The 24925-nt window shown below is 38.1% G+C and overlaps 1 protein-coding gene across 4 annotated transcripts in view; it reads right to left on the bottom strand.

The window, feature by feature from the left end:
- Positions 1 to 24925, bottom strand: part of LOC124149834 (potassium channel subfamily T member 2-like) — a 98023-nt gene that overhangs the window by 60762 nt on the left and 12336 nt on the right. For all 4 annotated transcript variants that reach the window (XR_006863170.2, XM_046521631.2, XM_046521644.2 and 1 more), the window contains exons 3-4: positions 13690 to 13786; positions 9645 to 9704 (exon numbers count right to left, since the gene is read on the bottom strand). Coding sequence is in view for 3 of the 4 variants with exons in the window: in XM_046521631.2 (XP_046377587.2) it covers positions 9645 to 9704; positions 13690 to 13786 (157 nt within the window). In the remaining variant the exon portion in view is untranslated. The remainder of the gene's footprint in view (positions 1 to 9644; positions 9705 to 13689; positions 13787 to 24925) is intronic.

The following is a 24925-nucleotide window of genomic DNA, read 5'->3' as shown; positions in this document are numbered from 1 at the left end:
GAACCCTTGTTCTTAATGATCAAACAAGGTCTGAATGTCTTCTATTACTGTCTGTAGAGTAAACGGAGAACCCATTTACTTAATGATCAAACTAGGTCTTGATGCACCCAAGCACTGGCAGGATATTGATATAAACATCACCAAGGCTCTGAAGCTTACCTGCTTGTGATAATTTAGTTTTAGATTTAATTAAAATGCTTTATTTGAACCTGAATGAACATGATGATCACACAGATGAAACCTGAAATTAATAATTGATGGGTTTGTTTGTTTGTTTGTTTGTTGTTTAACATCGCACTCAGTCATATTCCGGCTATATGATGGCGGCCCAGGCCAGTCAATCCAGTGATTGACATCATGAGCTACGCAATTGGGATACAATGACACGCATCAACCAAGTTGGCGAGTCTGACCACCCGATCCCGTTTGTTGCCTCTTATGACAAGCATGGGTTGCTGAAGACAATATTGATGAAAAACATATTACATGAACATAACAAAGACCTCTACCAATTTCAATACCATCAATTTCATTAGTCATTGCATTCAATAGTACAAATGACTGCCCTGCACGTCAGTTAGTAGGCATTTTATGCCTTTATATTATGTTTATAAAAGCAGATATGTAGATAAAATAGCTTTAAAATCCCCAGTAGGAATTATTCACAAATTAATGAAGTAGCAGTAATCAAATCGTCAGGGTAAAGTTGATACAATCTCAATGACAACATTGTAACATCATGCTAACAGGACATAACAAGAAGGAAGCTTTGTCACTTAATGAAATTATGATTCATAATGGGGGATGTCTCAAACACTAAACTGTTTGTTTGTTTGTTTGTTGTTTAACGCCACAGTCAGCAATAATCCAGCTATATGATGGCAGTCTGTAAATAATCGAGTCTGGACCAGACAATCCAGTGATTGACATCATGAGCATTGATTTACGCAATTGACAACCAAGTCAGCGAGCTTGACCACAGGATCCCGTTAGTCGCCTCTTACGAAAGACTAAACTGGATTTATGTTGTCAATTGGGCATTGCTAATATTGTTATTTTTTATGCTAAACCTCATGGCAAATAATAATCTTCCAACAACACATGCATAGTTTGAAACCTTACAAAAGCATCAACCATCTCTCAGATTGTACAAGTTAAACCTCATATGCCATCCTTGAAAGCAAACCGGTGTAATCTCCATCATGCTGTTTACACCATGGAGCAAATGATGAAGCGAGGTAGCCAGGGGGCAGATGTTTACATCCTTGAGACACTGGTCAGTTGCTTCTGGACATCTGGCCCCGGGCAGCCCAGGTGGACATCAAACAAGGAAACAAGACATCTGTGCTCAAAACAACATCCATCACTTGAGACAACAACCGTAACTAAGGCTGTGTAGCTCAGCTGGCTGGTCTATATGCAGTCTGTGATACTGAGAATACACCGAGCTATATTTACTTTGTTTATTTTACAGCAACTTGTACACAGATGATATTTATCTCAACAATATATATTTTTGTAAACATCACAAAAAAGCTAATTGGTGTGAGAGTGAACTGTGAGCATGGTAAGAGTAAATATTGCTGAAAAACTAAATAATGCTGATTCAGCATTATTACTAGGACATTTCTGGGGATAACTACACAGGATCTACATTTATTTCAGATAATGAAACATGCAGGATCTACATGTACATGATAAAGTATGGTCTATACTGTAGTCATATATATTCCAGACGAATTTTCATAAAAATGAACATTCACATCTGGGATCCTCAACTTTAGAAGCATTTCCTCATATAGAAGCACACACGACCATCTAGTTTCAAAATCTCACCATGAAGAAGTTTCCATTTGATTTTACTAACATTGTGTCGTTTTGTTTTTGTTTGTTGGTTGGTTGTTTAACGCCGCACTCAGCAATATTTCAGCTATATGATGTCGGTCTAAAATAATCGAGTCTAGACCAGACAATCCAGTGATTGACATCATGAGCATCAATCCACACAATTGGGATACGATGACATGCATCATCCAAGTCAGCGAGCCTGACCACCCAATCCCGTTAGTCGCCTCTTACGACAAGCATAGTCGCCTTTTATGGCAAGCATGGGTTGCTGAAGACCTATTCTACCCGGGATCTCTAGGCGTCGCTAAACATTTGTGATTGAAATATTTATCATGCAAGAACAATTTGGTTTTTTTATTCGTTGACAGTCATGCCTCAATTTAGCAAATGTGTAAACAAGAAAAAATGTTTGACACTTTTTTGTCTGCAATTATTGTTTTTAATTCTGTTCCAAAAGTTTTATGAAATTAACCTGAAATCAATGCTGACCAAAAATATATATTTTGCCTCCTGCTTCTTATATATTAACCTGAACATGTGTAACCATGGTAACAGTTTTTAAAAAAGTCTGTTCTCATTTTAACAAAATAAACAAGAATAGAGAACAGACAGCACCCCGGATGTATCGCGTCCGTAGCCTTGGTGAGACATTGCATCAAGACAATCCCTGGTGGTCGGACAATGTGTGACTGTCACAGTTAACTGAGTTGATCTGTCATCAACAGATGAGATAATGCACGTCAGACAACTGACGAATACATTTCCTTGTATGAAATTTCATAGTTCCTGACAACAAAACATAGGGACAATCTCAAAACTAATTTACAGCAAAATACTTGAGCTTGTCACCTCAGCACTCCAATTGAATCGAGTGTTATAAATGAACAACACAATTGTAAAATTGTAATCCATATCTTGAGGACAGTGTATGCCATTTAATACTGGTTAGGTACTATCTTAGTGAGGATAAGAATTTATGGATGAACAACTTCTTTCTTACAATTAAGAGCGACGTTTCGGTGTAGGTTCTAACACTGTTATCAAGCGAGTGAAGTACCATCTTGCCTCTGCTAAGATCTATCACTCTGTCGAGCTTGAAATTTGGCGCTCCTCAATAGAAAACTGTTCTAAAGTTGCGTTTATTGTTTTATAATGCTCAGATGCTCTGGCATAAATTCTGTTGAGAGTTATGAGTGAGTGAGTATGGTTTTACACCCCTTTAAGCAATATTCCAGCAATATCACGTTGAGGGACACCAGAAATGGACTTCACACATTGTACCCATGTCGGGAATCGAACCCGGGTCTTTGGCATGGCTAGCGAATGCTTTAACCCCTAGGCTACCCCATTGCTCCAGAGAGTTATGACATCACAATACTGGCATGTGCTTAGAACTAAATATTGCAATGGCTGCTTCCAGATCTGCAAGTTTTTCAAACAAGAAAATCAAGTTTTAGGATTTTTCTTCAGTTTAAGTCAATGAATAGCAGCTTCCATCGTCATATTTTCCCTCTGAATTCATCAGCATCACCACTGTAGATAATGCAGGGTTAAATACAAAATGACATAGTGTCAGTTTAAAAAACTTTCCTTGCCTTGTGTGTTTATGCTCCATATCTGCTGTGCTATCTTTATAAGTTTTAAGTGAAGCAACTGTGATTTGTGTGTTTTTCTTTCAGAAAATATCTTTGAGTATGTCAAAAAAAATTCAATTAAGTTTAGGGGTGTGAGTGTATGTTTTAATATATATAAGGAATTCAGTTTTTTATCCAACATCAAGTGCATTTATAATTAAGCCAAATTTCATTCCCGAAGTGAATGCTCAAGGCCGCTACATTATTTTTACCCCAGTCAATGGGTCAGTGTGCACTCGATTTTCATTCTCAACTCCCTGGGGAGTATACAACGCAAGCTGCCAGTGTTAGAACATTAACAGTAACATTACCATCTCATCCTACCGGGTACCCATTTACTGCTGGGTGAACAGAGACCTATCACAAACAAAGTCACATGCTTAAGGGGAGTGAGTGAGTGAGTATGGATTTACACCGCTTTAGCAATATTCAAGCAATATTGCGGCGGGGGACACCAGAAATGGGCTTCACACATTGTACCCATGTCGGGAATCGTACCCAGGTCTTCACTTGCTTAAGGAGAGACCATAGCTGCTACATGTGTTTTATGAAAAAGAAACTTCACATATCCCTGTCTACTCCTGCACCAATATCGTTATCATATAAAAATTCAATCCATTTATCTGCTATTTCATTTTTCTGTTTGATTATCACACCTAACATTATTTACCTGACAGTGAATAGCAAATGTCTTGGACAACAGGTGCCATATTTGTAATGCTCTACCAAAGTGAAACATCAGTCGACACGATCTCATTCAAACTAACCATCTGGATGAAACTGTAACTGCTGAAGATTAAAAACAGGTGGCGAGCAACGTTACCTAAGATGGGAACAGTCATAGGGTGTGTGTCCCAACTATAGACAAATGATAGATGCTCAGTATTTGGTTTGTTGTTTAATGACAGGTCAAGAATTTGAAACTAGTACATTATCTCACTCTTTGCAAGGATGTAGCAAGTCACAGCTGTTCAACAAGTCATGCATCCACATCGTGGGACATGAAACTTGATCACATCCAAAATTCAGCAACCCAATTTGCAAGGAACTACTCCAAATCAAATATCCTAAGATTAAGGTCAGGTGAAATTAACAACCGTTTTTGACCTACCGTAGATGACCATAGATACGCCGATCTGAGATAAGCCGAGGTATTAATTTGGTCCTTGAAATCTGTATCAAAATGTTATGTGTGGTAGATAAGCCGGACCCCCAACCTAAAACTCTCATGATCTGTCTTCGGAAATAGAGTGAGTGAGTGAGTATGGTTTTATGCCGCTTTTAGCAATATTCAAGCAATATCACGGCGGAGGACACCAGAAATGGGCTTCACACATTGTACTCATGTCGGGAATCGAACATGGGCCTTCGGCATGACGAGCAAACGCTTTAACCACTTAGGCTACCCGACCGCCCCATCAGAAATAGAATATCAACAAATCCATAATGTATTACACAAGTGAAAGTTAAAACAGTTTCATTACTCCTGAGCGATCTTTGCACCACAGTCAGATCATAATACCGTGTTATATAGTGGTTCTAAAAGGGGTGGTCGGGTAGCCAAGTGATTTAAGCGTTCGCTCGTCACGCCGAAAACCTGGGTTCACACAAATTAAGAGGAGATGAAGTAGGGTGCATCCAATATATGCACTTGTTAACCTTTGTACACAGATATTGACACTGTTTGCTGTTATTTGAAAATTATTTACACACAACCATTTAAATGAAGGAGAGGCATGACAAGAATACCGTTCAACAATTAGTCTCATGTTTAAAGATTACAAACGTTTTGATAACAGCTGACCCAGACTCATCTTCCATGTCACAGACTGCTAAACCATGTTCAGGGATCTGTTCCACAAGGCGATCTTAGCGATCGACTGTCACAAGTCAGTGCTAAAGAATGGGAGTTACAATCTACTTAGTGCTAAGATCCCTTTGTGGAACAGTCCTGTCCATATGAGTAAATGTGTTATCGTATGAGGGAACACTGAAGTAAACAAAATTTATTTTTGTCTCGTTTTACTTTTGGTAAATTTATTTTTCCAATTAAAGAGCTTGTTCTTAGACAATAAACCAAATTCAGAACCAATTCAGAATTTAAAAGTGTATTACACTTATGTGATGTCATATATAAATCCGCACTTGAAGGTTGACCTCGCCTCGGTGCATCGAGGTCATGTTTATTTTTGTTCACCTTCCAGTAACCTATTTTTAATACTTGATTTATCCCAAATATTGTTTGTAAATTTGTTCAGAGAATGAAATTATGTTGACATATTTCTAGATTATGTTGTATATATTCAAAGAACTATTTTTCTTTGCGTAACTGAGTATGAGTGGGAAAACGTATGTGACCGAGAGCCGGCAAATACCGACAAAATAACACAAGCTCGGAGGTTCAAACAGTTTAACCAGCGCTTTTAAATCGTTCACACTTCAATGAACCCATCCAAACTGACGTTCAATTCTTAAATGAATCTACCACAAATTTATAGTATTTCTTAAAATATAAATTATTTTTTACAGAATTATGAATTTCAGTCTTACCTGTTAGTAGAATTCCAACATTAATTTGAATTTTGAGTTCTGTTTATGTGCGAGTTTATCCTCTCAATTAACCTCCTGTCAATATTGTTTGGTCTATGCACCTGGACAGATTGGCCAAGAAAAATGTTCAAACCACTCAATGAGTCTTGATCAAACAAGTACCGGGTAGTGTGCACTAGGGCTGGGACGAGTCCAAATGTACTACCCGGGTACCCACACCCTTATTACCAGGCCCTACCCGGGTACCCGCTGTTGGTGTCAAGAGATAGGTACAAAATGTCTGATTGGGTATAGTTTGACAGTAGCCCTGGCAGAATGTATCTAGATACACGTATAAAACTATATATGGTCATGCATACACTGAAGTTGACTGAAGGTTTAGCTTTGTTCAAACATATATAAGTTAGAAGTAACGTGTTCATAGTCATAAAGGTATGCGAACAACAGAGACACAAAATTATCGTGTAACCCTGTAGTTATATGGTGAATCTTTGTCATGAAACAGTATATCACGTGACTAAACACGGGTCCGGGTAGTCCTGTGGGTACCCGGTTCTTACTCAGTACCCACCTGACCCGAGTACCCGAGTTACCCGTCCCAGCCATAGTTTGCACTACTGTAAACAGGATCTTTAATTGAGTAAACTGAAACAAGTGGCAAGTTCTGCAGGAAATGAAACCCTTCCTGTTAGCTAACAGTTTCCGTCACTCAGTGTTCAATAAAAAATACAACCCTTTGTCAATGATCTGGTTCAAACATTTCCTGGTGTACATTGGCATTGAAATGAACAAAACATGGGGTTGAGGATTAAGAAAAGTTTCGGGAAATGCATTCAGTATAAACAGAAAGGTACAATACAGTGTCAGAAGTTGTGCTGTTTTAGCATTAGTTCAGCCTGGGGCAACCAAGAATAAGTTTCTCCCTCTGTTGTTTGTTTGTTTTGTTTGTTTGTTGTTTAACACCGCACTCAGCAAAATTACCGCTATATGACGTCGGTCTGTAAATAATCGAGTCTGTACCAGACAATCCAGTGATTGACATCATGAGCATCGATCCACGCATTTTCACATTCACATCTGGGATCCTCAACTTTAGAAGCATTTCCCTCATATAGAAGCACACACTACCATCTACTTTCAAAATTTCACCATGAAGATTTTGGTTACCATTTGATGTTACTAACATTGTGTCGTTTTGGTTTTGTTTGTTTGTTGGTTGTATAACGCCGCACTCAGCAATATTCGAGCTACATGATGTCAGTCTTTAAATAATCGAGTCTGGACCAGACAATCCAGTGATTGACATCACAAGCATCGATCCACACATTTGGGATACGATGACACGCATGAACCAAGTCAGCGAGCCTGACCACCCAATCCTGTTAGTCGCCTCTTACGACAAGTATAGTCGCCTTTTACGGCAAGCATGGGTTGTTCTCACTCTGTAGATATATGGGAAATCAAACCCAGAGGTTTGTCTGTACAAGCAAATGCTTTAAATATCCACTAACCTACCCATCTGCCGCTTTTAGGCCACACTTACTTAATTTTATGTTTCACAGAGTTATTCCAGCTTTTCCACACAAGGTCGAATAAAAATGAATAGCTATGTCCATCATTTATTTATATGAAAGTCATTCTTTCATGGAGTTAACACTGCAGCTGGCTCCTTGAATCACTGATAGTGATGTTTGTTTGTTTGTTGTTTAACGCCGCACTCAGCAATATTCCAGCTATATGACGGCGGTCTGTAAATAATTGAGTCTGGACCAGACAATCCAGTGATGGACAGCATGAGCATCGTTCCACGCATTTGGGATGCGATGACATATATCAACCAAGTCAGCGAGCCTGACCACCCGATCCCGTTAGTCGCCTTTTACAACAAGCATAGTCGCCTTTTACGGCAAGTATGGGTTGCTGAAGACCTATTCTACCCCGGAATCTTCACGGGTCGATAGTGATGTATGTAGACATGGAATTTATATATAACATTTTATATTGTATAAGGGGGTCTATATTACTATCAGGAGACATAATAAAATAAATATTTTAAGATTTGATTTATTTCTTTTCGAGGTGCTTTTCAGTAGGGGTGACAGACCAATGAAACGAAAAATAAATAATGTGTGGCCTTAGGTACAAGTTATGAAAAGATAACTGAATGGGACTTTTATGTCATAAGTAGCAGTAGTCAAGTATATGAGTGTGATATATTCAGTTGGGAACAAGCAGCATTCATGTTGACACTTAACAAGTGAATTGTTTGATAGGCATTACTTAGAAGATGACGGATGACAAAGTAGACACGATTTATGGATAACAACTTCTTTAATCCTGTAAAGGTGACGTTTCGGTATAGATCCTTATACCCTTGTCAAGCAAGGTGCCACTAAAGTAAGATGACAGAACCAGTCAGGTCAAATCTCAGTTTACTAAGTTGAAATCGGCATGGGGAACTGAGGATCTGTCCTGGAACACCCAAGGTGTCACGCACACAGTCATACACCTCATTGGTAATAGTCAGTCCTCCTATGGTGGCCCCCATTCCAGTGGATGAACTGTCAATACTGTGTAGCAATGGAGGCCAACCAATCTCCACTTGAGACACAAGCAAAGCATACTGAAGACAATTGAGTATTTGGGAAAGATACAGGGTATATTTATGTCTTCTCTTTGTTGCAAAGATTTTCAAACTGCATCATATTACTTAAGCAAAACATTGTTGTTTTTAGTTCATTGTTATTCAGTGACACTAAAATATACTTCTTAAAACGGTAAGGACAATGAATGTTTATAAAACCAAGTCTTCACTCCAAAAAATATCCCCTAAAATATTAATGGTTCCTAAAACAATTGTTCATTATATTTCAGTTTAAACTTTGTAGCTTCATATGACATCAGATCATCTTGAAAAGTCTGTTTCAGTTCATGGCTAGATGTTTAAACTTTCTGGAAAAAGCTTATGAAACAAAGGGTAAAGAAAGATGCTAGACGTAAACTCTCATAAACAGATATTGCTGGGATGATTCATTCATACATCAAGGCAAAAACACAACATCGTGAACATCCATGAATGCAGGTACCCAAACCGCAAATCATCTTGATGCAATCAGCCAATGTGGTGCAATATTTAGCGATGGATACTGCATAGAAACATACTACAACCTCAGCATGACCAACAGTTACAGAGCAATATACTGAACCCCAGCTGCACCCTTGAGTGTATTTTATGGGTACAGAATATATTTGGCCAGTCTCTCTGCATGTTTAAGCTAGGAAACTGTGTGTGTTATCAACACAGCATGTTGACACAGTCTACCCCAAACTACATTAAGCTACCGTGTTCACTTATATATAACAGTACATCAAGAAGACGTTCTGGTTACCATGGTTACATAAGCTTCAGCAGTACATATCACATTTATCTTAAAATATGACCTTGGAGACTTCCTGAAATTAATAGTTAATGTAGAAACACCTTTGTTTCATTCAACACGAGGATACTTGTCATCTTCAGGACTTGAAGATAGTAATGTTTTATTAAGGCCAGGCTATGGCACAAACACCCATTTGACTCGAGTTCCTGTACCATTGCTGTTTGTTACTCACCAGTTGATGTGGTCTGCAGTAGCAACTTCTGTTGAATTTTCATTACAAGCAGACCCATGACTGAAAGAAAAAAGGAAATTAATTATGTTCATGTTTTGGATTGTTGTGATAAACTAACAATCAAATCCTGGATGGCATCTGAGAACAGGTAGAACAAGGGCAAAAGTGAGCGTGGCTCACTAATACCCCGACCCGCCTAGTGTGAGTAGTTTCAAATGAAATAATAGATAAGGTTAGGGTTTGAAAAATTCATAAAAAAATGGAAAATTAAAAAAAACATTTTTTTTCTTTTGACAGCACCCCTCCATATGACACAGATTATATGTACTAAGTTTGAGATGAATCCACTGAATAGTTTAAGAGAAATCGCGGGGACAAAGAACTTTTTGTTAGGTTTCACAGTCTCTCTACAATCAACTAGCTTAAGAATGGAATGCAAAACCATTAGCAAACTGTGAATTAAAATATGTATGTTGTCATTTTGAAATGTTTTTTAAATTTGTCATGTTGAAAATAAAAGACATTTATCAAGAACTTTCTCTTCATGTTCTTCTGCCATGAAATATTCAAGTAGACTTCCTCAACTCATCTTCAATCAACATAACAATATTTCTCACCTAATAATATCATGCATATTGAGTAGATTTTGAAATCTGTATCAAAATGTTATGTGCGGTAGATAAGCCGGACCCCCAACCTAAAACTATGTTTCATCATGATCTGTCATCAGAAATAGAATATCAACAAATACATAATGAATTACACAAGTAAAAGTTAAAACAGTTTGTGTACTACTGAGTGGTCTTCGCATCACAGTTAGATCACAATACCATGTTATTTAGTGGTTCTAAAAGGGGTGGTGGGTAGCCTAGTGGTTAAAGCGTTTGCTCATCACACCGAAAACCCAGGTTCACTTCCCGACATGGGTACAATGTGGGAAGCCCATTTCTGGTGTCCCCCGCTGAGATATTGCTGGAATATTGCTAAAAGCGGCATAAAACCAGACACACTCACTCACTCACTCATGCATATTGAAACACACTACAGTTTGCTTCGCTATGTAAAAATATCTTTAATTTTAATTTAAACAATGTTTTAATTTCCATTTTTATTTAATTGTCCATCTGATCACTAATTATGAGAACATATAATGTATATTGGAGAGGTGGTGGGGTAGCTTAGTGGGTAAAGCTTTCACTGGTTCAATCCCCTAATGGGTACAATATGTGAAGCCTAATCTCCGCTGTGAAATTACTGGAATATGGCATAGTGGTGTAAAACTATACACCCATTCAGTCACAAATTTCAGATTTTTAAATCCAGTGGAGATGTTAAAAATGCAAAGATTTATTGCAAACAGAAAGATCAAACATCATAGCAGAAATGAAAATTTAATCACAAAAAACATGTACTATATATATATTATTCATGCAATGAGATTTATTTTATTGACATGCTACGATTATCATATGTAAGGAACATAACCTTATGACCTTTACACCGATTGACCTGTACACGTGTGGGAAATTTACTGGTTGGGTATGTCAATGATTATGAAACAGGAACTTGCAAGTCACAATTTTCCATTACATGCACTGAACTTATAACACAAATATATTGTAAATGCAAATACTATCTGACTCAACTGTGCACCAGTGCATGTAAACAATTTAACATGTTTAAGATTTACAAGGTGGGATCATTCAGAAAAATATAATTTCCTTATCACGCTTATGGACATAGTTGTTTAAATTTGCTTTCTTGATCTGCTTCACTGCAAACACTGCACTTTTGAAAAGCATAATACTATAACATTAATAAACTACCATTTACCCTTTTGGATGAACCTCAGAGAGTGTGACTGTTTTGGTCGATAGCATCTTAGTAATATTTCAGCACAATAACACACAGCTAATTTATTGAAGTCACTTGTCATTTCAGTATGGGATTATTGAAATGGTCTTGTCACTTTTGTTAAGAGACAATCATAATTGTGCCTTACAAAGGAATGTCATAATTCTGGTATGTCATTTGAACTGACTCAGAAATACAGTGGCCATCCTTCTTTCAAACAAACTTTAAGCACTGTGAGTTGAATCCAAATGTAGCTAAGAATAAACCTTTATGAGTTAGTTTCAACATATTTTATTGTCCAGATGAACAATGGGATCTAGCCAAAGTGACACACTTCCGTAGCCTTCCCCTTTTATGCAGGGCCACACAAAATTAGGTTTTCTGAATACGTGCAACATAAATTTTATATGCATAAATGCACACATACATCATGAACGTAACCTGTTTTGCAGTGAAAGGGCCCAGGATGTTTTCCAAATGAAAAAGAGAAATACAACACTGTGTAACACTGATCTCTTTTACTCTACATAATTGCAGGGTACATGTTCATAAAAATATGCGAATAAACTTAAAATATTACTCAAAAATGGGTTTTCTAGTACATATGAATATGTGTCCAAAATTAAATTAAAAAGTAATTTACAGACGACACATGGCAGCTTATGTTTGACCAAGTTGTCACAGTTGAGTTAATATGATAATCATGTACAAGGTCATTGCATGCATTTATAGGACATTACCTTCGCTTCAAATTAATGTCAAGAATATGTCCCTCGTGAAATAATAGCCAGTTTGCCCTTGGTAAACCTCAAGGGACATATTGTGATATCAGACTGAAGCCAGGCCATATTCTATTTATTACCACAGATATAATTTGATGAGGAATCAACAACAACAGTTTCAGTACCATCTTCATAGCAACTGCGAGCAAGGTCAAGGTTACCTTTGTTTACTGAACCACATAGACTAACATTTAGTCTATGAAATCTTATATTTCACAATACCCTTCTTGACTCTAAAAATGATTCTGCTGATTCATGTGGAATAGAGCTTGCTAGAGCTGGCTAGACTTGCTTTTATATATGTTTCTAGATTGTGTATTTTTTTCATAAAATATATTTATATTCCACAGTCACGGTGCAAGACTATGAACAACATTGCTGTTTAAAATAATTTCCCATTAACTTATATCCAGTACAGTTAAAACAATGTTTAATATGTTATTGTCAAATTGAAAGGACAATTAGTTTTTAACACTGCAGTAATGTCTTATAACTGAGAAACACCAAACTGCAAGATTCAACTTGTCTTAATCTCTTGTTAATTACTTCATCAAGGAACTAGAACCCAGTCTAAGCTCAAGTTTGTTTGATGTTTAACGCCGCACTCAGCAAAATTCCAGCTATATGACAGGGGACTGTAAATAATCGAGTCTGGACCAGACAATCCAGTGATTGACATCATGAGCAACAATCCACGCAATTGGGATGCGATGACATGTATCAACCAAGACAGCGAGCCTGACCACCCGATCCCATTAGTCGCCTTTTACGACAAGCATAGTCGCCTGTTATGGCAAGCATGGGTTGCTGAAGACCTATTCTACCCTAGATCTTCATGGGCCACTTCAGTTTGTATTCCTTTGTGTGGTTGCATTTGCAGGGTAAACAAAAATTGTGTTGTTTTGATCAAAATATGAGTGATGTTCATGTTTTTATTACTGTAGTTTCAGCTTAATAGGCCTCAGAGGAAATGATGAATCACCATGACACTCAACTTGGGATAAGGTGAGTTAAAAATCAGAGGAAATGATGAATCACCATGACATTCAAACTTGGCATAAGGTGAGCTAAAAATCAGAGGAAATGATGAATCACCATGACATTCAAACTTGGGATAAGGTGAGCTAAAAATGTACTTCATTGTTTAAAGTCAAAGTGTTGCAGGTTGTAGATTGTCTACAACTTAGGTGAAGCCCAGGAGCAGGGATGGTGCTGACAAACTAGAAACATAATCACGTGTGAATCAGGATTTGAACCTACGATCATCAGATCGATCCTGGCACAACTAAGGGACGCAACTCTGCATAGAGAATTGTTGTGCCTTCGATGACTGAGCCCTGTGGACCCTTTAAACACAAGAGATACAAAGTGGGGTTGGGGCTGAACATGACATGGAAACAGCATCTTACCAGGCGTAGACCTCCAAGTCATCAATACAGACCCGGGTAACGTACAGAGTACACACAATAGTCTTCACAGCCAAGTCAAATATTGTACTGCATAATCCTGAAACAGAAGAACCTTATGTCAATGTTTTCAAACAAGAGTGCATAACACTTTCATCAATTGCATGCATCCACAGACCAGGTACAGCGAGAACCTCAGCCAGTGCTGTCCTCGTTACCGTAATCGTTGTATAAAATGTCCTGCTCCCATAACCCTCACCCACTTCTAGACATATCTGTAACTAATCTTTATAAGCGTGACCCCCTTATAGACCAAAAACTTAACATGACAGTGCATACTATTTTTTTTCATTTTAAACATTTTTTACAGAAAGGTACAGTACAAAAGAGGCATGTAATTGCCAAGTGACTCTTTTTGAAAAGATTTGAATTAAGTTTGTTCATAACCAATTGATCCCTGAAAACAAACTTAACTTGCGTACGGTCAATTTCCTTAGCGCCAGGTGCAGTTATTATGGTGAATATGGTATATGTACTTAGATAACCGACATATATTAACACATTATTACTCTCTCTCCACATAATTACTCTCTCTTTCTCTCTCTTCTCTCTCTCCTGGGGCGGTCGGGTAGCCAAGTGGTTAAAGCATTCACTCGTCGCGCCGAAGACCCGGGTTCAATTCCTGACATAGGTACAATGTGTGAAGCCCATTTCTGGTGTCCCCCGCCGTGATATTGCTGGAATATTGCTAAAAGCTAAAACCATACTCACTCACTCACTCTCTCCACATTATTATTCTCTTTTTTTCTCCTTCTTTTCTCTCTCTCCACATTATTTCTCTCTCTCTTTTCTCTCTCCCTCTTCTCTCTTTCCACATTATTACTCTCTCTCCATTATGACTCTCTCTTTCTACTCTCCCTCTTTCATATTGTACTTCAATCATGAGAACTACATTTTACCACACAACAGTCAAACAACAACATTTAGAACTTTTTTATGATTCAAGTTATCACATTCCTCTCAATACCTCATGTGCAAGTTCTGCATTCCTCTAAACACACTAGGGGGCACGGGTGACCTAGTCGTCTAAGGCGCCGGGATTCGCTGTGCAGAGTTGCATCCTTTGGGCAGGCCAGAAACCTATGATTGTGGGTTCGAATCCCGGTACCCCTTAATTATGTTTCTAGGTTTGTCAGCACCATACCCGTGCTCGTGGGTTTCACCGAAGTGGTAAACGTCTGAGACCTGCATCACTTCGGGATTTCCTCCCACATTAAGCTGACACGCCGTGATATAACTGGAATACTGTTAAAAGCGGCGTAAAACCCAACTCACTCACTCTAAACACACTAATGATACATTTACCTCAGATGCTCATTTTTTCAACGGATCATAAACATTTAGTATCAATGTCCAACAGAACAACAGGCACATTGTAAATACTCTGAATCTCCCCTTTTCGTCTTTAAAATATTACATTGGAAAAACATGTTGTATCTTAACATACTCTAAATATGACTTGTCCCATTTTTATGCATTGTCGCCACCTTCAATGACATTTGTGCTGAAAGCTCTATACAGGGTGTGTCCAAGTGTCCAAAAAAATTCTCAATCTCAAACATGTGACACGATGTACAATAACCGGAGTGGTTACAGAGGAGTCATAATATACTGTATCAATATTGAGTCTGTCCCATAACTGCTGTTTAAGTAGGGAGAGCATGTAACACTTGCCACAGTCCTTTCACATGATAACTCCTTCAACGTTCATTGCCACAGAATGGCATTGTGATGCAGTAGCAATTCATAGCAGACTTTCTGTTAACATGGATCAAACTTGAGTTGAATAGAGTTTTGTGTCTAAAGGTGGTGTATCAAGATTTTGTCCATAGAAAGAATTGCTGCATATTTTTACTGCGATCTGTTTGGCCTTAATATGACTGCTATTAAAGGACTTCTGAAACACGATTGGTTTCATTTGGTGGAGGGAAAAAGTATTGTATATCTTCAATGTTGCTCAGACGTTGCATCAAGGCCTCAGTAAGGCTTTCAAAACATTTAATGGTAGACATGTGGATGACATTTCCAAATTTGACATCAGTGACAGTAAGTTTGTCTGATGCAATTCCCTATTTTGACTTGTACCTTATGTTCCCATGTTTCTTCAGGTGAACAATTGAGTGGCCTTTGCATGTGTTTGTGATGGGTGCCATTTTTTTAACTGTTTTGTATCACACTGAGAATCGGCTTTATGGGATGTCATTAAAAACAAATCACATGTTCCAAAACATTTTAATTCTTTTTAATTTGCCTCAGGTTTCACCCCCAGCATAACATATTTTTCACTCAAAGTCCTGAAAAAATGTTTATGGGACCTTATCAATAATAATTAGCTTTTGCCTCCCTCCTTTTAAGAAAGACACATCTCTTGCAGCAGTGAGAGGAAACACATTGTATCTCTAGCAAATACTGTCAGTTGATGCTATATAGCAACAAACAAAACAACACTACAACCTGTTATATAGCAGAAGGGACATTCACTCCTAATATATTGCAACTTGTTCAGCTGCTAATAATAACTTCTGCACTGACCTTGCCAATCACTAAATGCCAGTCAGCACATGCTGACATCACCTTGATGACCAAGTGTCATGTCCCTTGCACACAACATGACGCCATTCAATGTCACGTCTTAGTTGCAATAAAGATTTATGATCTTGAGTCTACACTTAACTACTCTTACCATTACAGCATAAATTTTCTAATTTTGTTTGCCATAACTCCAGATGATAAATTCATATTTCTGAGATAAACATTGCATTAAAAGATGAAATTATTTCAAAGAAAATTTAATTCATTTTCCTGAGCAGGAACAGATCTCCATAAAATAATTTTATCTTCTTCTTTTTTTGGCTTTTATACAGAATCTTCTCTCTGGTTATGACTTGAACATTCAATGGATACCGGTCATTGCTAATTTCTGAAATTGTATCAGTAAGATTTTCACAATGTCACCATAAGATTACAGTTCTTAGAACAGAAGATCAGCCTAGTTGTGACTATAGGAGGAAACAACGAGAGCAGTTCTACAGGCACCACTACATAACCTGCTTGATAGGTGTAAAAACTTTTGAGAAGCTAAGTTGTACGGTTTAGGAAATATGCTCCAGACAAGAGCACTACCCTCTAATTTCCTATGTTCATCATATTTCCATGGAAACGACAAAAATAAAAAAATTCTAAAAAAATCTAAATAGCAAAAGGCACTACTACTGAGCCTGATTGGTAAGTGTACCAAGTTTTGTGAAGCTAGGTTTGTACGGTTTAGGAAATATGCTCCGGACAAACAATGATTACAGACGGACGGACGGACGGACGGACGGACGGACGGACGGACGGACAGACAGACGGACGGACGTACTGATGGCTATATCCCCCCGTCATTATATGTCGGGGGGATAAAAATTATAAAATTATCTGCCATAGTCTATTTCTTTTTCAGAATGGTATTTAGGCCATACACCACTCAATAACCATGGTAATACATGCAAATTTGAAAACATATAATATTTATCTCAAAATAAATAGAACAATTATGGTTTAATAAAAGACTATTTGAAAAGCATGTCATCTAATGTGTGGTTCTGTTAGAGGTTTGTTTAGAGGTTTGTTCTTGGCAATGAATCACAATCTTTATGTCAATTATTGTGATAATTTTGAGTATCAATACACCTCCGAGTATTAGTCTGTCTCACAGACCCAGAACGATATTATTCTCCCTTACCCAGCCCTTACTGTAATCAGAGCTCCAGATAAGCTGCGTATCTGTGTAAAATACGCATCAGAAATGCAGAAATACCTTGCCAAACTCCATGATGACAGTTACATCATGATCATTTGCCATCACACTTTCTTGTGGAAGTATCGTGGTATTTTTGAGTCCTATAAAGTTCTCGAACCCGCACGATACAAGTTTGCAGGGACTAGATGAATCGTGTTTTTAAATATTTAACTTAAATACCCATATGTGTAAAAACTAGTGGGTAACAGAAATTTGAATACCCAGATAGAATTACTGATACCCAATGATTTTAAAATGCATGGTTAAAATACCCACAACACCAAAAGCTTATCTGGAGCTCTGCTGCAATGCTATAGCCCTAAATTAAGCAGTCTAGATTTTTCCACAGGTTATGAATCTCACAGGGACTTATTTTCAAATGAAATGTAGTTGCATGTTTCTATGAATATTATATGGGTTCAGAAATTAGTATTCATTAAGTCAACATAACTCTATTTCCCCAACATAAGCACTGTAGCTCATCCATGAAGCACGAAAAAATGATGAAAACTTCTCCATGAACGTAAAACATGTATCTTCATACCTCTCATGCTGGACAACAGATTATTTACCATGCAGAACAAAGTTTCCCACCCTTTAAAAATGTTCCCAATTTATTTCCACAATTCTCTTAGTAACCCCCACTTCCACTCATGTGGAAAGTGCCATGGTAATTGTATCAAACTCCCAACCTTTCAGGACTAATCCAACAAATTACAAGTAGATAATAACCACCTGAGACAGGTGATGAAGATGGGGATAACATTCCATCATGCTAGGGTTCACCAACTTACTCAAGTATACAGCGCTGCCTGTCATGTTACAAAACACATCTGAATAGCTTAACTGGGCCCTGAGATCCTCTATGAAAAACACATCATTATCATCCTCTGAAACCTCCCACTGACCCTACAAACTGACCGGTCAAGAACCAGAGGGTGTAGTTCTGACCAATTTGTTTACACGGAGCTTGGTAAGCATGGTAAGCTTTATAAGTACATAATATTTCTAAACAGAACACCTCATAGACGAGTATTTTGGTTGCAAGGAAATATTTTTAAGTTGTAAGCATTAAAATTTGTTGCCACTATTTCTGTATTGTATTCAAACTTATAACAAACACAGAAAAAAAATGTGCATCATAGAAGGTGCTCAAAGTTGTGCAATTTGATCAAGTGTTGGTTGTTTTGGTCATTTAACACAGTTCTCAACAATATTCCAGCTATATGATGATGGCCTCTGAATAATCAAGTCTAGACCAGACAATCCAGTGATTGGTATTATGAACACCCATAATGTCCTGCCTGCCTGCCTGGTTGCCCGCCTGTCTGTGGCTGGCAACTTTTCTGTTGGGCTACATGACACTTTCCTCCACCTGCCCGACTGCCTGGCAGATAATTCTAAGACTACTTACGTATTCAGTTTTATCACAACTCCTCCTTGTTTGTATTACCTCAGCAGAATCAAAATGCAATTTGTCAATTATTTTTTGCAATTATTCAATATTTTTAATGTCTGAATGCAGACAGTTAACTTTGAAGATGGGCAGGCAACATTTATGGGTCACCTGCCCGACTGACTTGATAGGTTTTTAAATTATTTCAAACACTGACCTTCACAGTACGATGACACGAAGTCTGACCGTCTACCGGTCGCCTCTGACAACATGAACAGATTACTGGGGACCTATTCTAACCCGGAGTCACCAGGGGAGACTTAAAGTGAGTGAGTTTGAACAGACATATCCAGTTATATCAGCACATGTCAGCTAAAGCCCAAAGTGATGCAGGTCTTAGACATTTACCACTTTGGTGAAACCCACCAGCATGGGTATGGTCCTGACAAACCTCAAAACATAATCTGGGATTTGAACCCACAATCCAAAGTTTCTTGCATGCCTAAGGGACGTAACTCTGCAGCACTTTAGACAACAAGGTTAATCATGGTCCCAAGAAGTTTGATAAAGATTAGTAATGTGGTAGTAAGTATTGACAAAAACTACTTACATGGCACTCCCAGGTTGAACATAAAGTCTTTGAATACTTTATTCTTGCCCAATGCCTCCTTTTTTATAATCTTTGACAAGGTAATACACAATAAATTTCATATGATAGTTCACTTTTTTAGACAAAATATCCCTATCTATGTCATACAACATATATCCCACAGTAAAAAGGTTTTCAACCACTCATCATAAATACAAAACATGTGGTGAGAAAAGATGGCAATGAACACCTGAAAACATCAATGTTTTTTCAGAACAACTTTGAACACCCAGAAGATGCAATTTTGAATGTGAATATTCAACAAAACATCTTTGGATAGATACCAGCCTACATTAACAACTTCAAATAATGGAGCTGTGAAAATCCATGATCAACATAGAAAAGAAAGGTCAAAGGCAATATCTTTGTCTCATAGAAATTTTCAGGGTGCAACTTTCTCAATATTTAAAAACCCTACCTGTAATGCTTAGTTTTCAATTTCAGTAACATTTTCTGAGATTTATCAGGAATTCAAGCAAATTTTGAAAGAAGTTGTTATTTTGCTTAAAATTGGATTTTCAATCAAGTTCTTGTTTGCTTATATTCAGAGGTATTTTAACATTAATTTCAATGCAATATTGCATAACTAAGCAATAAAGCATCTCCCTCTCTATTGTTCTTAATGTCAGTTAAGTTGCTTCTGCTAACATTTAATTATCATTGCAATAACAGGAGTTCAAACATTTTTATCAGTAATCCCAATTTGGGACGTTTAACTGGAGACCTGGGGCCAAATATTGGCCTCTGGGCAGGTTTTGCCCTGCTTTTATTTAGAATAGTTTTCTAGACCTAAGGCAAGCCGTTTTTACAGGTATATAGAATAGTCTGGCCTTAGGCTAGTACATTCAAAGAAATATTATGAAAAACCAAAAATGAAAGGATGTCACTTACAAACCTACTCGCTACTAATTGTACATTGAATATGTTCAGACAATGATCGTGATAAGATAAAGATGAACTATAACTGAGCAAGATATCACTTACAAACCTACTCGTCACTAATTGTAAATGGAAATGTTCAAACGACAACCATGATAAGATTTATCAAATAGTCATAGCCTCAAGACATCTCCCAGTCACAGGCATAATTCAGTACTACTTTTATTATCATTATAGATCTCCATACACCACAGTTGCAAAGAGGCTTGAGGCAGGAAATCCAAATTGTATTACACCACTATTACTGACCTATGTTCCATGCAGTGAGGAATCCTGCCGAATTAATTACATGCAATCATCACCACAGGCTAATACAACAAAGTTAAAGGTCCAGTGGGCAGCTAATCCCCTGTCTGTTCCCTTTATCCTGAAGTGGACTAGTCGTACAACATGCAAATATAAAGGCCAGGTGAGGTGAAATGGGGTTTAGTGTCACGTCCAAGATTATTGCAATTATATAGCGATTTGCGTGCGTGTGTATGGCTGTTTGTACTTGTCTGGACTGATGCCGATTAATAGTGCTAGCCCACTCAGATACCATGACGCAATTTAACACGAAGACTCAGACATAGTATACTGACTCCAACCAGTCCTTGTTGTAGCCACTTAATACGGAGCACCAGGCTGGGCAACAACAAGTACCATCTTTTAACATCTTTTGGTACGACGCGGCCGGGGATCGAACCCTGGACCTTCTGCTCTCCGGGCGGACGCTCTACCACTGGACCACAAAGGTGGTCCGCAAATACAAAGACACAGAATAATAAAAATAATATAATTTCATGCTTTATGTAAAATATTTTACATGATTCAGAATTGTTTCATTTTAATACATAACAAAGCATGCATAAAACACATACACTACAGTGGATTATTTGCCTTTGTGTTTTAACAAAGTGTAGTAATTATGGCATGTCATTGTTTTGGGAGACAGCCTGCAGATGTGTGTTCCATGTGAATAGCTGAAGGGTTTAAAAATTATGCAATTTTTGACATGTTTCAAAACATGCCCCATGATACCACTTATTAAATTGTGAACAAAAGATTACATAATACAGGTGCTTATCTGGACTGTATTGTGTGTCTCAAGAGAATGTTCTCTGTGAGGAAAGATGAGATTTTCCGTGTAATCATTTGCGGGATGCTGAAAGAGGGCTATTATCTTCAGGCTATTGTGATAGTATCTCACAATATATAGGTTGTGTGAGTTTACGGTTTTATGATTCTTTTAGTAGAGTATTGCAAGATCACTATGTTGAATGGGTATTGGGGTAGAGGAAGTTGTTTGTTTGTTTGTTTGTTTGTTTGTTCCAGCTATGTGATGGTGGCCTGCAAATAATCATGTCAAGACCAGGCAATCCAGTGATTGATATTGTGAGCAATGATCCATGCCGTCTTGGTATGAGGATAAACTATCAACCAAGCCACCAAGCCTGACCACCCAGTTAATTTGGTTGCCTTATACAACGAGCATTGGTGGCATATTCTAAGTCAAAATCCCCACTGGGTGGGGGTCTGGGGAGGTTGTAGATGGATCCCTGGTGAGGGATTAGGGGTAGAGGATGAAGTACTAGGGTGGGTCACTGTCAAGTGGTGGGAGGGGTTTGTGGTATATGTTAGAAGGGTTTGGGACAGAGAAGAGGGGGTGGGAGGGTTGTGTGGTATATGTTAGAAGAGTTTAGGTTAGGGGTAGGAAGTGGATCCTGTCAAGTGGAGGGAGGGTTTTGTTGTAGATGTGGGAAGGGTTTGGGTTAAGGAAGATGGCGTGGGAAAAGAATACTTCGAAATGTAAGAGTAAATTTTTAACAGTATTCCAGTTATATCACATCATGTCAGCTTGATGTGGGAGGACAGCCCAAGGTGATGCAGGTCTCAGATGTTATGTTTGCCACTTTAATTAAACCCATTAGCATGGGTATGGTGCTGACAAACCTACAAACATAATGGGGACGAAATGCAATTTGAACATCCATTGGTTTCAGGCACACACAAGGGACACAACTCTGCAGGTTCTACTCCACCAAATCAGAAACAGTTTTCAAAAAGCAGTTTTCGTAGAGATCCTTCAGTGCAGATTGAATCAGCTCTCAGCTGTGATTGGATGATTTTGTGTAAGATTTTTATGTTTTTTAAATGTACATCCACCCAGTAATTAAAACTGACAATTCTTTTTCTATATAGTGCCGTCTTTTTAACATGATGACTTATGCTGAATGTGGTCACAGATATTTTTAAGCAAGTGACATTTGGTGCGGAACTGGGTGTGGTGTGTTTAGCTTCCTGTACTCAGAAGAGAAGCTTGTCATTTTTTATTTTTTTTATTGCTCACAGCTTTAAGGCCAGACTGTGAACACATGTACAGGTAATAGCTATTGAATGCTAAGTTAAATATTTTTTTAAAAATATTATGTTACTTAATAATGGGAAAACATTTGGTTGTGTGTAACCGGCACAGCGAACATTGCTGCACCTTAGACGACTGGGCCACCTGTGTCTCCTGTGTCTCCAGAATGTCAGAATATAAGAACCTCACAAAAAGTCCAAATTCAAACAAAAACAAACAAACACATATAGAGGTAGGTGTGTGTGTGCGTTTGGACTAGCTACGGGCAAAATTTCATCTCATGATAATGTTTTGCATTAGACACATGCCAGAAATCTTTTCTTAATAATTTTCCAATTCCTCAAGCATGGACAAATATTGTTAATCTTAGGAGCACATCAGCTCTATTCACTAGCATACCTCAAACATCATAATCCATTTTACAACCAATAATAGGCTTAATAATTACCAGTAAGTCTTTCCGTCTAAACTCAATCATCTGCAGCTTACAGCACTAATCTGCAGCCATAACATTGACCCCTAAATCAGCCAGTGTTGTGTCAAGGTGTCTGTGCGTTGGGATTAATGCCCCAATGATCACTCAAGATTACAACACGAGTGACTTGGACCGTGGTGAAAGAATACAACTGTTTACTCAGCGTAGTAAACACACGTAGCACTGGAGTAAACGTTTGTGTGTAGCAGGTAGAGTCGATGTTGTTGCCAAGCTGTGGATTACTGTCTGTTTGGAATATGAATTTCAAAATATCGCACATGAATGTAGAAGTTGAGGTACTACTTGCCAGTGTAGACGTGTTGAATGACACACTCGAATCATTCACTTATCTCAAAGCAAAAAGGAAGATTGTTTATGAATTATACCATTTACAGTTACCAATGCAATTCCAACTCCCAGTACATTTACGACCCATCTCCCAGGACATTTACGACCAAACTCCCAGTACATTTACAACCAAACTCCCAGTACATTTACGACCAAACTCCCAGTACATTTACGACCAAACTCCCAGTACATTTACAACCCATCTCCCAGTACATTTACGACCAAACTCCCAGTACATTTACGACCAAACTCCCTGTACATTTACGACCAAACTCCCAGTACATTTACGACCAAACTCCCAGTACATTTACGACCCATCTCCCAGGACATTTACGACCAAACTCCCAGTCCACTTATGACCCAACTCCCAGTCCACTTATGACCTAACTCCCAGTCCACTTATGACCCAACTCCAAGTCCATTTATGACCAAACTCCCAGTCCACTTATGACCTAACTCCCAGTCCACTTATGACCCAACTCCCAGTCCACTTATGACCTAACTCCCAGTCCACTTATGACCCAACTCCAAGTCCATTTATGACCAAACTCCAAGTCCACTTATGACCCAACTCCAAGTCCACTTATGACCCAACTCCAAGTCCATTTATGACCAAACTCCAAGTCCACTTATGACCCAACTCCCAGTCCACTTATGACCCAACTCCCAGTACACTTACGACCAAACTCCCAGAACATTTACGACCCAACTCCCAGTCAACTTACGACCTAACTCCCAGTCCACTTATGACCCAACTCCCAGTCCACTTATGACCCAACTCCCAGTCCACTTATGACCTAACTCCCAGTCCACTTATGACCCAATTCCCAGAACATTTACGACCCAACTCCCAGTCAACTTACAACCTACCTCCCAGTCAACTTATGACTTACTCCAAGTACATTTATGAAGCATCTACCATAACAGAGCAGTTAACTCCTATTAAACATACAATCTAAATTTCATCAGATTTTACAAATTTCGTGGCATACATAGTAAGTTACTGCTACTCGGTTCATGTCCAAATGCAATTCTGTTATCTTATTGATAATTATAACAGTTACAAATGTACTACATTTACAGAAAACAGTCTGTTTACCTTGTTTTCAAGACATATTCTAATGCGATATGATTGGTGACTTTTGATCACACGATTTCTACAAAATACAGTGATGTCATAATACGTTTAGGTTATCAGTGTATCATAGAAAACTCAACTGTTGCAATTCAGATTCAAAATCATGTTG

Source organism: Haliotis rufescens, unplaced genomic scaffold (assembly GCF_023055435.1).
Source record: "Haliotis rufescens isolate VD_foot unplaced genomic scaffold, xgHalRufe1.0.p SCAF_1, whole genome shotgun sequence".
NCBI classification, from domain to species: domain Eukaryota; kingdom Metazoa; phylum Mollusca; class Gastropoda; order Lepetellida; family Haliotidae; genus Haliotis; species Haliotis rufescens.
Note: the sequence above shows the minus strand (reverse complement) of the source record. Positions and strands in the feature narration are given on the sequence as shown.